General features: G+C 38.6%; 1 protein-coding gene across 1 annotated transcript in view; it reads right to left on the bottom strand.

Moving 5' to 3' along the window:
* The window catches only part of LOC141429892 (uncharacterized), a 9,977-nt gene extending 1,186 nt beyond the window's left edge, over positions 1-8,791 (bottom strand). The window contains exons 1-8 of the mRNA XM_074090450.1: positions 8,415-8,791; positions 7,445-7,614; positions 5,806-5,966; positions 3,386-3,539; positions 2,890-3,057; positions 2,328-2,385; positions 1,028-1,248; positions 161-260 (exon numbers count right to left, since the gene is read on the bottom strand). Coding sequence (XP_073946551.1) covers positions 161-260; positions 1,028-1,248; positions 2,328-2,385; positions 2,890-3,057; positions 3,386-3,539; positions 5,806-5,966; positions 7,445-7,614; positions 8,415-8,460 — 1,078 coding nt within the window. The 5' untranslated portion in view covers positions 8,461-8,791. The remainder of the gene's footprint in view (positions 1-160; positions 261-1,027; positions 1,249-2,327; positions 2,386-2,889; positions 3,058-3,385; positions 3,540-5,805; positions 5,967-7,444; positions 7,615-8,414) is intronic.
* Between the last annotated feature and the right edge of the window lie 7,460 nt (positions 8,792-16,251).

Genomic DNA, 16,251 nt, shown 5'->3' with positions numbered 1-16,251 from the left:
AAATATAGACTGTTTTTTTAACCTAGGAAACTACCCCAATTGTGGCTTTACCCTTCCATATATAGTGCTGCCATATTGAGCCAAGAACTAGTGTTAGATACTTAAGTCTGTGTTTTTTTTTAATGATATTTGCCTAATAAATTTAATAGTAAATCCATACCTATAGTGGCGGTGGCTTCTACAGTTCGACAGAAGAAAAATGTCGGAAGGAAATCATTGTGAGTCGCTTTCATAGCCAGATTTCCGCCAATAGTGCCAATCTAAAAAAAATATTAATATAGCTTTGGATGGTGAGATGTGGAAGAAGCTTTTTGACCTTCAAAATCTGCACAAATCTGCGAAGCAATTCAATGGTGTGTGTTTAGTTCCCAATCCGCACTGGGCCCGCGTGGGAACTACGGTCCTAGCCCTCTCATTCTGAGAGGAGGTCTGTGCCCAGCAGTGGGACGTATATAGGCTGGGATGATGGTGATGATGATAATTAACTTACTATTGCTTACCCATTATCCCATCCCATACCACTATAACATTATACATGTGGAAGTATGTAAGTCTGTTTGTTCGTTTATTTGTTTGTTTGTTTGTTTGTTACTTCACCACGTCTAAACCGCTGAACCGATTTAGATGAAATTCGGTATACAGATAGTTTGAGTTCCGGGGAAGGACATGGAATAGTTTTTATCCAGGAAAATTGCATAGTTCCCGCGGGATAGCGATAACCGAATTCTAAGCGGAAGGAGTCGCGGGTAACGGCTAGTTTAAAAGTAATTATCTTATTTAATTTTAGTCCTGTTCATAGATGTAATTGCTTCTGTATCTTACAATAAATAGCCAGCAGCAGAAGTGGATATGAGCGGTTGTGGTGCTCAAAATAAATACTGTCTTATTATCTTGGCAGTAGAGTCGTGTGTAGATCATTTTGATGATGATTTTGAGAATGATTCTTAACGTGATGGGAAATGCGTGATGATTTATTTAAATCATATACATATATAATTATATATATTTCAGTATGTACCCTACTAACATTTCTAACAGGAACATGAGCCACCAGGTCCAAATGTTCATGGAACTGCTGCAGATATTGGAAGTCGGCCTCTCTAGTCCACCGAACGCAGGTGGCCATCAGGTCTGTTAGGGTCATACCGGCCCCCACCACAAGGTTAGCGTCTTTGTAAACCTCCTTTAATGCAGCGATGGACGAAATGTCTATCAACACTCGAGAGTCGTTTACTATTGGGAACACACCTGCGGAACGGAAAAAATATCATAAATGCGTGCGTACATCCCAATTTTAACATAAAAATTGTTTCGATGACTGTACCAGCATTTTCATCATACTTACATTATGTATACCAAATTTCAAGTCAATCCGACCATTGGAAGTGAATCAAAATGAACTTGCAAGATTTGATCCAATAAAACAGCAACAACAACAACAAGAACGAACAGGCCAAGATAAATAAAGCTTGTAATTTAAAACAGCTCACACACGTACACTTATTTCCATTTATAATATTAGAGGAGTTGTAATCATTTTCAAAAAGTGTCAAAAATTTAATTAGCAGAAGTTTCTATCAATGGTCAGTGCCATTTGTCAAAATTGACAGAAGTAACAAAAACACGGTGTAGTGGCGTGCAGTGAGGGTAGGCAACACTATCGCTACCATGAGGGTAGGCACTGCTAGTGCTAGGCAGGTATGCTGCTAGGGCAGTGCTAGTGTTGCCATGAAGGTAGGTAGAGCTAGTGTTGCATGCTAGGCAGTGCTAGTGTTGCCATAAAGTAGGCAGCGCTAGTGTTATCTACCCTGCTGCTAGTGCAGGCGGGTGCGTGCGGGTGCAGCTACTGGCGCTGCTTCCTTACTGCACTCCACACATAATAATTCAAATTCAAATCATTTATTCAGTAAATAGTCCGCAATGGGCACTTTTACACGTATTTTTTTAAACTACCAGCGCTTTCGAAAATACCATCATTGCCAATAGGAATGCGCCGCAAGAAACTTGGCAGAAAGTCATTTTTGCAACATAAAATAAATTACAAAAAAATACCATAAATATCACGGGACAATTCACACCAATTGACCTAGTCCCAAAGTAAGCTTAGCAAAGCTTGTGTTATGGGTACTAAGCAACGGATAAATATAATTATATAGATAGATACATACTTAAACACATAGTAAACACCCAAGACCCGAGAACACAGATTCGTATTTTTCATACAAATATCTGCCCCGACACGGGAATCGAACCCGGGACCTCAAGCTTCGTAGTCAGGTTCTCTAACCACTAGGCCATCTGGTCGTCTAATTAAAAGATATACATACCTTTGCCAGTGTTGCCAGCTATTAGCCGATAGCTGTCTGTCCCTTCTCGATTCAACACCTGCCAAGCAATAAAACAACGTAAGAACCTTCAGAAATACCACGTTTCTTTGGCTGTTTGAAAGAAATAATTACTTAAGGCCTCTTGTACACACACGGTTTATCGCCGCGTCTACAAGCTTTCATAGTGATCCATACAACACTGACAACCGTGCCTACATGCGGCGAATTAACCGTAGATTTTCACGGCGATAGACCGTGTGTGTACAAGAGGCCTAACGGTATGCCAGTAGCGTCTAGTAAAATAAAAATTTCCTTTAAGCAACCCGAGGCTAATGTCTAATATCTAACGCACTCTGGAATTTTATCAATCCACTGAGCCGACAGTAGAATTGAACGAAGATCATGAAAAAATAAATGTAAAACAGTTCCAAACTATGCAGGGCCAGAAGCAAATGTATCATAAAATTACCATAAAATACATTTTTCATTTAATATCTTGTAGCAACATTAAAGAAAACTATGTTCGTTTAATTTCTTAACATAAATTCCAATAACAAAATACCTGAAATATGTCGTTAACAGTGTACGCCTTGTACCAGCGATTGGCTTTCATTTCCACATGTAGTAGCGCTACATTTTCCTTTTCTATGACGCACCAGTCTTCTTCGGTCTCACTACATTTCTTCTCACATCTCTTCAGGCATTTTATTCGGTCCAAGTCTTCCATATCCTGGAAATGGAGATTTTGTTTAGTCACTTGTTCTTATCTTACTGTCGCATATTAATACCTGATGTACGGTTCGTTCCTTGACTTATGTAAGTATTCACCTTTTTATACTAGTTGCTAAGAAATGTGGATACTTATGCACCGCCTGTACAGGGCGTTTTAAAACCCACCGGACCTAAACCTAACTTAAACTTAAACCTAAGTGCACAGGGTGTTTTAAAAGTTACCAGGACATTTCGGCAAGTAGGTAGTTGGATTAGTTTGAATAGCTTTTTTGATGGGTTTTCTTCTATCAGTTTTTTCAGAAATAACAATTAGTTAGGCCACAAACCTGGACTCTATCCCTAAGTCTTTGATCAGCATCAGTAGCGAAACTCTTAAGAGCATCTAGGATGGGTCGGTAGCCGGTACACCGGCAAATGTTACCGCCGAAAGACTTCTCTATCTGCTGCGTGGTCAGTGTTTTATTCGAGCTCTCGTATAGGCTGGAATAAAAAAAAACGCATATAAACGAATCTTAGAAGGTAATCCGAGACCTTGTTTTTGGGCTGTAGCGACTCCTAGCGCCAAATAGTCATCACCACAGTCATCACACAGAAAAACTGCAACTTCCTCTATCGCATTATCGAAATTTCTCAACTCGGATGCATGCATTGCATATGTCGGCGGCCGATCGTAAAATCCGCCAGATCACGAAATTCCTAGGCATATCGTGAAACGCCGCCATTTCATGAACTGGCAAAGGGACATCCGCCATATCGTTAAAAACTCACCGTTTAACGATTTGCCTAGTGACGTTTAGGCAGATCATGAAATTCCTAGGCATATCATGAAACGCCGCCATTTCATGATATGCCTAAAAGTTGCCCGGGCATATCACGCCACATGCAGGGCACAGGCATATACCACTTCCGAAGCTTTTCCTTCGGTTTCGGTGTCCAGGCGTATAACATGTGCTTGGAGAGAGTTCTCTTTATCGTGACTGTTCCCCACTGAAGTTCCACAGAGGGTCAGGATTAAGTTGACGGGTTACGACTTGACTTATTTATACAACGTGTCTATGTCAGGTAAATGATTTTTGACATTTTATAATTGTGGTCACCACAAATGTCTCCATACATTGATCGATGTTCAAAGTGTACCGCGTCAAATTTGAACCTAATTTTTTTTTTATTATGAGAGGGAGGAAAACGAGCAAGCGGGACATTTGATAGGAAATGAACAGTAAAATTCCGGTAACAAACCTTATTATTATCAACTGAGTGACTAAATCACTGACCTCAGACTTTCACATGCGTAACTTAGCTGAGTAGATATAAAAACCAATGTAGGATCATAAATAATGCATAAATAACCTAACCATAAAAAAACATTTTCAATACAAGCTTTTCTTGCTGACTGTACTTTTTGTTGACTGTACTTGCATTGTCACCCAAACTACACTTACATACCAAATTCCAAGTCGATGCTATTAACCGTTGAAGAGTTCCGTCCTGCTGAGGCGATCCTGGCTGGACTACCGGGATGTCACTACTAGATTATTGTATTGTCACGCGATTTACATAAGTATTACAAATTTCAAGTCAATCTGACTACTGGAAGTTGGTCAAATTTAACTTGCAAGATTTGATAACAGACAGACAGACAACGGGACAGGTGAAACTAAATATAAGCTTGTAATATAATTGTGAATAAATACAAATTTCATTAAAAATAAACAACACAAAGAATAAAGATAGGTACAGTGTGTCATTGAGGTGGAGAACCAGGTACTCAGCATAATTAAAACCCCAGCACTGATTTTCAGCAGCAATTTTTAGGCTGAAACTTTTTGAAAATATCTTAGTATTCAACTTTGCACAAGTATCCTTCATACGACGTGCATTGTTTACTTAGCAAGCAACGGCCATTACAATAAAAAACTTACTATTACGCGAATGTTAAATTGCTCAGAATAACATTGACACGAATAGACCGACAAAAAAGTACCTAAACGGTATAATTAAAATTAAGCCGCAAAAACTTCCATTTTAATAACACTGTTTTTTAATATTCGTTATTATTTATCCATTGACTGCAAATGCATTTGCAAGAAAATCGGCAAGTTGTATTCACGAAGCACCTATGAGAGGAGTACCTTACGTGCGCTTTTGTCTGCAAAAATACATGATCACTTTGGTCGGAGACTCGTCAGGCCACGTTTCATGTTACGTTTGTAATAGAACGTAACAATTTTTAAGTTATTATAAAATCAATCTGTACTAGTTTAAATTTATAGAGATGGCAGCTAGTTGGAGGCTTCTACGAAATTCGAAAATCGAAGTTCGTATAGTACCGTCCCTCTCACTCTTGTATTAAATAATATAAAGCGTCAGCAGGACGGCAATATACGATTTTTTCACTTCGTAGAATAGGGCCTGAGTTTTAAAGATAGTCACATTGGTTGGCACTCTTTTGATACGGAAACATCAAGCTGAAGTTAAAATCAAATACAAAAGACCGCTCAAAACCAGATGGATACTTCCAGTTGTCCTACAAACTTAAAATTTGGTATGAAAGTAGCTCCTATAGCACAAAAATAATCTTATTTTTTTTACGTCTACCTTCACTTCACACGCGTACGTTTCACTTTGGAGCGGGCTCTGCTAACACTGGATAACATAGAAACCTACAAATTTGTACGGACCCCTCGATCCGCCATGGTTTTTTAAGATATTATCCAATATACGAGTATATTCATTGTTTATCTACCTGAACATGTTCATAACCCATCCTGGAGTGCAGTAGCCGCACTGCGTCCCATTAAACGACGCCATGCGCTGTTGTATGGGATGGTAGCCATCTCTCCTGTTGCCTACTCCTTCTACTGTCGTGATGTCCCACTCGTGGCAGGAGAGGACGTGGACGAGGCACTGGAATTATTAAAATAGAGGAATAGTTACCTAAATATACTTATAAGTAGATCGAAGATTTTTTTAAATAGGGTCAGCAACAGACTATAATCTATATATCGGCGATAGACTCTAATGTTATGGATACGTGTGATTGCTTTCCATCAGGTGATCCGCCTGCTCATTTTTTTTTATTCGACTGGATGGAAAACGAGCAAGTGGGTCTCCTGATGGTAAGAGATCACCACCGCCCATAATCATCTGCAACACCAGGGGTATTGCAGATGCGTTGCCAACTTAGAGGCCTAAGATGGGATACCTCAAGTGCCAGTAATTTTACCGGCTGTCTTGCTCTCCAGGCCGAACCACAACAGTGCAAGCACTGCTGCTTCACGGCAGGATTAGCCAGCAAGATGGTGGTAGCAATCCGGGCGGACCTTGCACAAGGTCCTACCACCTGCAAATCATCGTCGTCGTCCCCTATCATATCTCTTTTTTTTGAGGCTTTGAACAGTCCCCTGTCATATAAAAAAAACTTTTTTGGGATGGCATTCGAACTTGAATTTTTAGATCTCTACGGTTTTTACAAGCTTTTATTTAGTTTCACCTGTCCCGTTGTCTGTCTGTCGGTCGGTCTGTCTGTCTGTATGTCTGTCTGTCTGTCTGTAGTCAAATCTTGCAAGTAAAATTCGACCAACTTCCAGTAGTCGGATTGACTTGAAATTTGGCATACTTATGTAAATCACGTGACAATACAATAATCTAGTGGTGACATCCTGGTAGTCCAGCTAGGATCGTCTCCGCAGGACGGAACTCTTCAACAGTTAATAGCATCGACTTGAAATTTGGTATGCAAATGTAGTTTGGGTGACAATGCAAGTACAGTCAACAATAAGTACAGTCAGCAAAAAAGCTTGTATCAATAATATTTTTTTTATGGTTAGGTTAGTTATTTTTAAAAATACTTACCTTAGTTTTCTGTTCCGTGTTTGCTTAGGTACATAGGTACCTACCGTGTCTTTCAACCTCGGCATTGGCAGAATCATCAAATAAATGAGCCACCTTTTTAAATTGAGAATGGTTTTGCAACGAACATTCTAGTGTCATTCTAGTGACAGTAGCCACTAACCCAACCACTTGTCCAAATATAAAAAATAAAATAATGCTGGTGCTCAACATACGATGCAGATCAAATTTATGAAATAAGCATTGGTATGGCAGAACTAGATTAAACTGACGTCATCAACCAAAATTTTCAGTAGTTAATTTAAGAAAGTTTTGGTTTCTAATAATAATAAAAAGCATTTGTTTTTTTTAGACAATCCCAATTTAAAAAAAAAACAACTTTCTTTACAAGGGTAGCTAGTCGCGCTATCCCATACCATCCGTAAATATTTCGGAAGAATTTGAAAGCACCTTGTTCAACATCGCAACAAACAAATGAAACAGTTTTTATATGCTGCCATTATGATTGACATACAAAATTTGACATAACTCACAGAGTTAACAGCGAACACGTGCTTCTCTTTCGTCTCTGGGTGTGTATGCGAGACAGAGACGACGCAAGCCCCGCAGCCCCCCTCGTGGCACATTGCTTTGGTACCATGGAAGCTCAGGTAGCTCCGGATGTAGTCGTTCAGGGAAGTATCTGGACTTACCTCGGAGCCAGCTAGGAACAATAACAGTAGTTTATACAACTGTTACGTAATAAGGGCCCTTAAAACACGAGGCGAAGCAGCGTTTCATAAAAGGATCACATGAGTTTTTAAGGCGTAATTACGTACAGTTGCATAGGTACATTATTTTATCTACACACATATTAGTAGGTACTCTAAGATGGGTCAGTAACCGATGACAAAATACTCGCATTGCATTACTGAATTGATCTACCAGTAACATTATATAATAGGTGTTAAATAAACAGATAAAGAAATTATTTTTTATAAAATTTAAACAACAACACAGCAAAAAAAAAACACAAACAAGTAATAGTGGCAAGATATCACGAATATATCACGAATGTTTTTTTAAGACAGACAAATCAATTAAGCCCTTATTCTTATGTCGCTCGAGTTCAAATTTCGCGCGATTTATGTTTAAGTTAGTGTTTTTTTAATAAGTATATTAATTATAAATTAATAAAAGGTAGCAATTATAACAGTATGTATAATAATAGCACTGAATGAAAAATAAAACGTAGTGAATGAATATATTTTTTTATCTCCTCGTAATTGAAGTGAATAGTAGTTTTAAAATTTTAACTTGTTTATAAAACCTTTTGCATCCTTGACTATCAATCTTTGCCTGCGGTTCGGGGATTAAAAGGCGCGTTTTATGCACTTCTTGATGGAAAATCTAATATAACACAACTTATAGAAATATAAATAATAATAAAAAAAACATCTTCGCAAACTTTCTCACTAAGTATGATAGGATTAAACAAAAATAAGTGATATAAAGAGGACTTACATATTGATATCTGCTCGCCATTTACCGTAAAATGTATTTTATCCATCACACTTTATTAATACCTTGTTAAAAAAAGATCCACAACGGTAAATATAAAAACTTTTTCACTAAGTATTTAATTCACTCAGAAACAAAAAAAAACCCAATAAAGTACGAGTATACGAATAGAACAAATAAAAACAAGACTACTATGCTGCAGCCCAGCAACGACTGAACTATGTACCTAGATAAATGATAATCATCGGTCAAGAACAATTTAATATTTATGAGGTATTTAAAAGGCACTACTCTGCTTGATTCATGGCATTTATGGCGAGATTGTCAAGACCGCTTGCTAAAAGACTATGAAGTAATATCGAGAAGTGGCCGAAAGTCGGTCGGACCTTTCACTTTGAACGAAAGAAATAACATTACTACTCCCAAATCTCCCTGAGCACTACATAAATGTTGGCGACAGACCTCTTTTTTATAATTATGTTTTTGTACTCTTTCTTATCGTTTATTTTATAGCTTTTGTCACAGAATAAGTAATAGTACAAGTACAGAAGGTTTCTCTCTTTTGATGTTGACGAAAGCCGCCATTTTATATGCCTACGTAATTTTTATTAGCAATATCACCGCGCACCACCAAGCAACATTGAACTCTATAGGGCTGCGTGCGAAGGTCGTTATTATTCAGCACCGACGTTTTGCTTTAGGATAGGGTTGTAAATCAATAAAAAAATAATACTCACATATAACTTAAGAGTAAATTCGGACAAATACTTAGTTTCCTAGCATTTTTAAATTGACGCGCCTACGATCTCCGACGGTCACAAAATGGATAATTGTACAAGGTCGCGTGCCGAATGCGTTGTCGGCTGCCTCAAAGCAGTGCCCGCAGTGGGCATTGGTAAATCGCGAATTACCTATCTGTGCCTTTAGTGTAAGTTTTCGGTTACAAAATATGTATCGATCGCGTTCGCGTTAAAATCTCAATTTGTATGGAAACACGAACAGCGCCTCTAGCGGAACGTTTGCGAACGTGTGCGAACGCGATCGAGACGTATTTTGTAACCGAAAACTTACACTAAGGGTACTGTTCTTTTGTCGCACTCGCACTTAATATGGTTTCGAACAGAATTGAGTTAGTTAACGTAATGTTATGTACAGAATAGAAAATGGTAAGAATTGTGTTGCAATTTATGAAATTTTCATGAATTTCCAAAACAATAAAATTCATGTTCAGATAACATTATGTAGTTTCCATACTGTTTAGTGTGGCTATAAATATACTATTTCAGCGCTCAAACTGTACAATTTAAATATATACTTACTCCTGCCTCATTTCATGATAGATAATATTCTAATATCCTCACCAATCATAAAATCGCGAGGTTTATTTTAGGTTTAATATTTTTTTCCACTCATCGTGAACCAGTTTCACGAAAATCACACAGCTACACGTAGCGTTACGCGGCGCGACTAGTTCGAGCGAGACTGCGAGCGTGCATGCCGGGCGGTGCTCACAGCCCTCGTGAGTCTATACGTAAGTCTATGTCAATCAAAGACCATTTTAAAAGCGAGCCCAGACTAAAAGCGCCCTTCACTACCTGCTTACGTCAAGGTCAATTCCTCAAAGATGGAAAATGGGCAGATTAGTCCTGCTACAACACACACTAGAGGTGTGCCCAGTTTGCGCAAACCAAATACAAAATCTTGCTACAGTCGTGGGCTCCAATTTGTCTCTATCATCTCTGGTTCATGCAATGCCCGGATGTCGCACGGAGGAAGTGATGTCGCAGAAGGAAAGCGCCAAGCGAGCCAGGGATTTCAACTCGCTAGCAGACCCTATCGTAGCATATCGCCCGAGATCGCAACCTCCCTCCCTACGTGTTGGTGACGGGGTATCTGGCTACAGATTTCCCCCGGGAGAAAATATTTTGTTTTTTTAACACAGACGCTGAAAAACACATGCATGCTTCTCTGTTAACATGTCTGTAGTGACAATGACAACCCTAAGGGTAATGCTAAACGGCGCTGTGCATTACCGATGATATTGATACCGATGTGAATTATAGATGAGCGCGTGCCAATATATAACTGTATTAAAACAGAGCATATTTCGTTTCAATACAGTTATTAGCAAGAAAACTAGTGGTAAGACGAGGTAACGATCTGAGTGACCCATAATAATAGAACATGGGGAAAAATGTGTGCTGATAAAATTGTAATATTTTAGGTTAGCTGACGCAAATAATTGTAAAGAAGATTTTACTTTTAACTACGAAAATGATAATAAATAAAACTGAAACAGAACAGCGGCACTCTCTTATACATATACATTATTTTCCTGAAAATGTGACTCTACCTTAGGCACTTGTCCCACCGCCGACGATGAGCGAGAAGCGAGTAGAGCGAGTAACTAGAAACGAGTGGGTGAGCAGCGAGAAGCGAGTGTAGTTTTGTCGCTGGCTGTAAGCGAGTGTTCGAGTGCGACGGGCGATTACTCGCTCCACTCAACTCGCGCGCGCGGGGCGGCTGCCAAGCTGACATCGCTGAGCGAGTATCTATAGCTCAGCGAGTTTTATAGCTCTTGTCGCTGCGACAAAAGATGTAAGAGCGAGTTCTCGCTGACAGTGTGAACAGCCAGAGATCAACTATTAATATGTGTCTCTTTTACTCACACAGGATCTTATATCTTTTGTTCGTTTCTTGAGCGAGAAAATAGTCGATAGCCAATCGTTTCCTCGCTGGCGGTGAGACAACTGCCTTAGGCTAAAAAGTCATACAAGTTCAGTACTATTGACTTTCATATTGTTATTTCTTTTGTAAGAGGCTTATGAAATAAATTATTATTATTATTATTACTATTCAGTATGACATTTTAACCTAAGCTAATAAAGTCACATTTCTACTTATTGACAATTATATATCTATCGGCTTTGAGACCCTGGATCCCTGGGGCCCTGACGCACATCGACTCGAAGGATTTACAAAAGCGCCTGGTGGACACAACGGAGACGAAAAGGCCGGCAGCTATCTCTCTCAAAGAATTAGCATTCCTATTTATTCAACAAGCAAACGCTGTCAGCATTTTGGGCACAATGCAATTTCTAGTTTTTATTTAGTTTTACGGAATTCGTTTTTATTTAGTAGTTTAATTTCTTCTTTGATATTTAGGAGCTGTTTCACCATCCATTGATTAGCGTTAACCGACGGTTAAATGTGATGCCATCTCCGTCTATTCGAACAAAACAAATAGAGACTGCATCACTCCTAACCGCCAGTTAACACTAATCAATGGATGGTGACACAGCCCCTTAATGTAATATTTTTGATCACAATTTAATTGGTACTGATGTTTTTGATATCCCTTAAATAGCTTATATATTACATTCTCTAACTCTTTAACAGTCGTCTCATCGGTTGTCATAAAAAAATACTTTATTTATAATCAGCGCAAACACCGGTACCTAATGGTGTTATCACGGGTATTCTGTGTGCTCAGTTTAGCGACAAATAGCCGGTATTTGCATGTTTGTTTGCGCGTATGACAGATCTAATTTTATTAAGAAAATTTTAAAATATCGCTATCAAAGACGAATCGTGAGACAGCAACGTGCAGGCTGTAAAAATATTGAGTGTTTTGCTACTAGTTTAGTGGTGTAAATAGTGATGCCTATTTGTATGCCTTTGATACTTAGCAACAATAATATTACAGGTACATAATATTACTTAAGCTCTAGTGAGACATAACATAAGCAGTCAAAACCGTTTATAACGACATATCGGGTGTAACGACCATGAAATAAGTCCCAACGCATTCTTATATACTAATATAACACTGGTTATAACGACTATCGGCTTCAACGACGAAAATATGGCTGTCCCTGCGTTGTTGTTATAAACGGATTATGCTGGGAAAAGTCGTGAACAATGCTCCCGAACTTGGGATATGACATTGCCCATCGTCAAAAATCTGAATTGAATAGAGACACAGAGATTAGCATTTGTAATTCGCGGTTTCTTGCTAAAAAGTTATAACAGTTAAAAGCACACAACTCTTAAGACGTCCTATACCAATTTACGTCAGAAGTTTTGGCGACCTTTTTGGCCGACTGAAAAACACACCCCTCTTTGAAGACGCCTGACGAGTGACTGAAGACTGATACAGGCCTGTCGTAACTCGGTGTATATACTTAACTTTCCACCACAAATTATAACAAAAGTGTGCGTTTGCCCGTTTTCGTTTTTATTTCGGTTATGTTCAAAGTGACGGCCTGGGCAAAGTTATACGGTTTTACGGTACATATTATGAATATTGACATAGTTTTTTTTGGCACCGGTGCGCAGTATATAAGTACCTAATTTCGTGGAACGCGTAGACAAAACACTTAAAACAACGATCTAATTTATAATAATACAGGGTGCCCCATGGCTCCGCCGCATTTAGGGAAAATAACTTAATTATTGTAGATTGAAAATGTTGGTGAAAAAAGTCTCCGTTTCGATTTTTAAAACAATTCAAAGTGCATTAAAATAAAAAATACCTGTTTAAACCGGGAAGCAAACCCACCGATGGTAAAAATAAACACCTGTATTAACTTTCCTGAAATTATAAATGTTTAAAGTTCATGGTTTTACAAAAGTAAGAATAAAGAGGTAGAGAGAGAGAAAGAGAGAGCGAGAGAGGGAAAGAGTTAGTAAAAAAAACAATACCTACGAGACTAATATATTTTTAGAAGCTTTTATTTAACTTTCCCTGTTTGTTTATTTATTTATTTAAAAATTTAACCCATTTCCAGTGCTGGGATTGACTTGAATTTTGCCATGCTTATGTAAATCTGGTGAATATACAATAATCTGGTTGTGACATTCTGGTGGTCTGGCCAGGATCGTCTCCGCAGGAGGGAACTCCTCAACGGTTTACAGCATCGACTTTAAATTTGATACGGAAATGTAGTTTGGATGACAATGGAAGTACCTACAGTCAACAAAAAGTACAATCAGCAAAAAAACTTGTATTATAAATGTAATTTTTTACAAAACCTGATTTTATTATATTTAAGTATTTCACTGTACAGTCCTGCAAGCGATGGAGTAATCACGTCGCCTTTACATAAATTTTGTTAAATTATTATTAAACTAGAATCATGCATTTATTCTACACTAGCTGTTGCCCGAGACTCCGTCCGCGTAGAATGCGTCTATCGCTATCCCCCGGGAATTTTTCGCAATGAAAACTATCCCCCGGGACTCAAACTATCTGTATATCGAATTTTATCTAAGTCGGTTCAGCGGTTTAGACGTGATAAGGTAACATACAAACAGACTTATAAACTTTCGCATTTATAATATTAGCGGGATTATAGTCTATACATATTTATGTCATCAAATTCAAAGTTTTTATAGATGTTACTTTGTTTTGGTTAAGAGTTATTAATTGCATGAATCCTGAAAAAAAATACACCCTTCTTTGGGCATTCGTGGAAAAAAAACGAGCTGTCAAATATTACTCAGATGTTTACACTTAAGTACAATATTTAAGGGCACGAAACTAAACAATGGCACTCTGTCCACTTGAATTATTGGAATGTTTATTAGACTACTACCACGTAGACTCCGCGCGACCGGCGACTCGTTGAACGTGTACTCTGTTCGTTACGTAGCCGAGACGCACGCTGCGCAATGGATACCTAACAACAGACGCAATGTACCTACAGAGCCCCCAAACCTATGATACAAACTTCGATTTATGAATTTCGTAGTAGCATCCCAGTTAAAGCTCGTCATCAGAACGTCGCGAAGGACCACTTGCTTGTACTAAGGAGGAGGAGGAAAATTTTGAAAGATACTTAGTGTATTTTATGATTAAATGTATTCTTAGAACATGATTTTACGGTATTTAATTTAAGTTAGTAAATAAACTCTTCGTAATTTTAAGAAAACTAATATTGTACGCCTAAGAAGCAAATTATAGCAGTTCTTTTCAAAATGTTTTCCAGCTTCAGATGTAAGGTAAGCGTGCGAGTACTCGACACTGTACCAATAGTTGGCATCTTTAATCTTACGTCATTAGCAATAGAGATTACGATTTCCGTGATTGAAACAAAAAAAATACCTAACGACTCGCCCTTCAACCCGGCTGGCTCAGATCTGCTCCGACTATATCTATCAGGCTCGCTGCGCTCGCTCGAGCTGCGGCGAAAAATATCTATTCATTCGAATCGATTGGATTCAGATTATCACGTCGTACATTATCACTACGTACATTACAGCACGCGCAATATTTTGTACGCCCTGATAATGCGCGACCATAATAATGTACGGCATGCATGATAATCGGAAGCAATAATGCTTCGGATTATCATGTCGTACATTATTGCGCGTACATCAGCGTACATTCCGAATTGTAGATTACTGTTCCCGAACATACATACAAATCAACGCACGTAAAAAGAGCTCTGGCTGGGTGGCTAGTGGAGGGGATACGTTTGCGCATCTGTCAACTAACAAGCCAATGGCGTGACGGCCGCGCGCGCGCTCCTACGCCCCCTCCCGCGGCCCCCACTGCTCCGCCGCTCAGTATTTCGCTCACTGCGCAGCAGGGAGGCCTACTACGAAACTCGAAGTTCGTGTCGTGCGGTCCCTCTGACACTTATACTGTTTAATACAAGAGCGAGAGGGACGGTACGATATGAACTTCGAGTTTCGAGTTTCGTAGTAGCCCTGGAGGTATTGGCTCTGTGCACGGCATCAGCGCCACCTATCGTCCGCAACTTTGCTGGCTCTCAGGCTCGACGTTTTGAAATTTCATCGCGACATTGTGACAAAAATCACACCTATCACGTATTAGATATTTGATATTTATTTCTGAATATCAAATTTGATATTTTTATAAGAGCTTTGTTCCATTTTATATTATTATTTTTTTTATCAAAATTGTGATAATCGGAAAATTGTGACTGATATAATATAAAGCTAATTAAGCTAAACTTTGTTACCTACTAAACATATCGTCTCTACTTTTAAAAAATCGGTCAAGTGCGAGTGCGAGCGACTCGCGCATGAAGGGTTCCGCACCTCCGCAACTCCTCTTTCAGGAATAGTTTTTTGGAAAAAATTCTAATACAAGCATTTTTGCTGGCGGTACTTTTTGCCCCTGGTTACCAAAGTAGGTAGTCGTCAAGACGAATCAAATGAGACCAAAATCGATGCAGTCATGTCGTTTTATTACAGAGTTCCTATGGCCAACATCTAACTTCATCATCAGATCAGCTCTACGTCATAATAAAATTGCATTGTCATCGGATTTATACATGCATGCAAAATTTCAGCTCAATCGGTTGAAGATATCCACTTCAAATTTAAGTTAAAATATTAATTCCACCCGAACAAACATAACTAGTTACATTACATTGCAAGTTAACAAAAACATATCACCAAAATGTAAGGCACTAGGTGCAAGTATTTTGAATAAAAACAATTTTTTAATTCTCATCCTCTTTGGCTGTCGCCCTCTCGGAGGCTGAATAGCGCTTCAGACTCTTGCCATGCGCAGCAGCAGAAAAAAAAATAGCTGTCAGTTTGGTTCATTCGCGGGAAATTCAGTGGACTTCGTATGTTGTGTAATATTAATAATAAGAAACTCGACTAGTGTGAATAAATTCTAAACTGTATTATAAACCTTGTAAATAGTGTTAAATACATAGTATGATTTTTTTTAGTGTAAAAAACAATAGGTAAACATAGTGATTATACGGTGTGGATTTGGCGAGCGCTTTATCAAAGTTGCTGGCTTCATTGAGGTTTGTGGTTCATAAATTGCTTTATTAATTTTGCACAAAAACGAATA

This window comes from Choristoneura fumiferana, chromosome 7 (assembly GCF_025370935.1).
Source record: "Choristoneura fumiferana chromosome 7, NRCan_CFum_1, whole genome shotgun sequence".
Taxonomy (NCBI): Eukaryota; Metazoa; Arthropoda; class Insecta; order Lepidoptera; family Tortricidae; genus Choristoneura; species Choristoneura fumiferana.
Note: the sequence above shows the minus strand (reverse complement) of the source record. Positions and strands in the feature narration are given on the sequence as shown.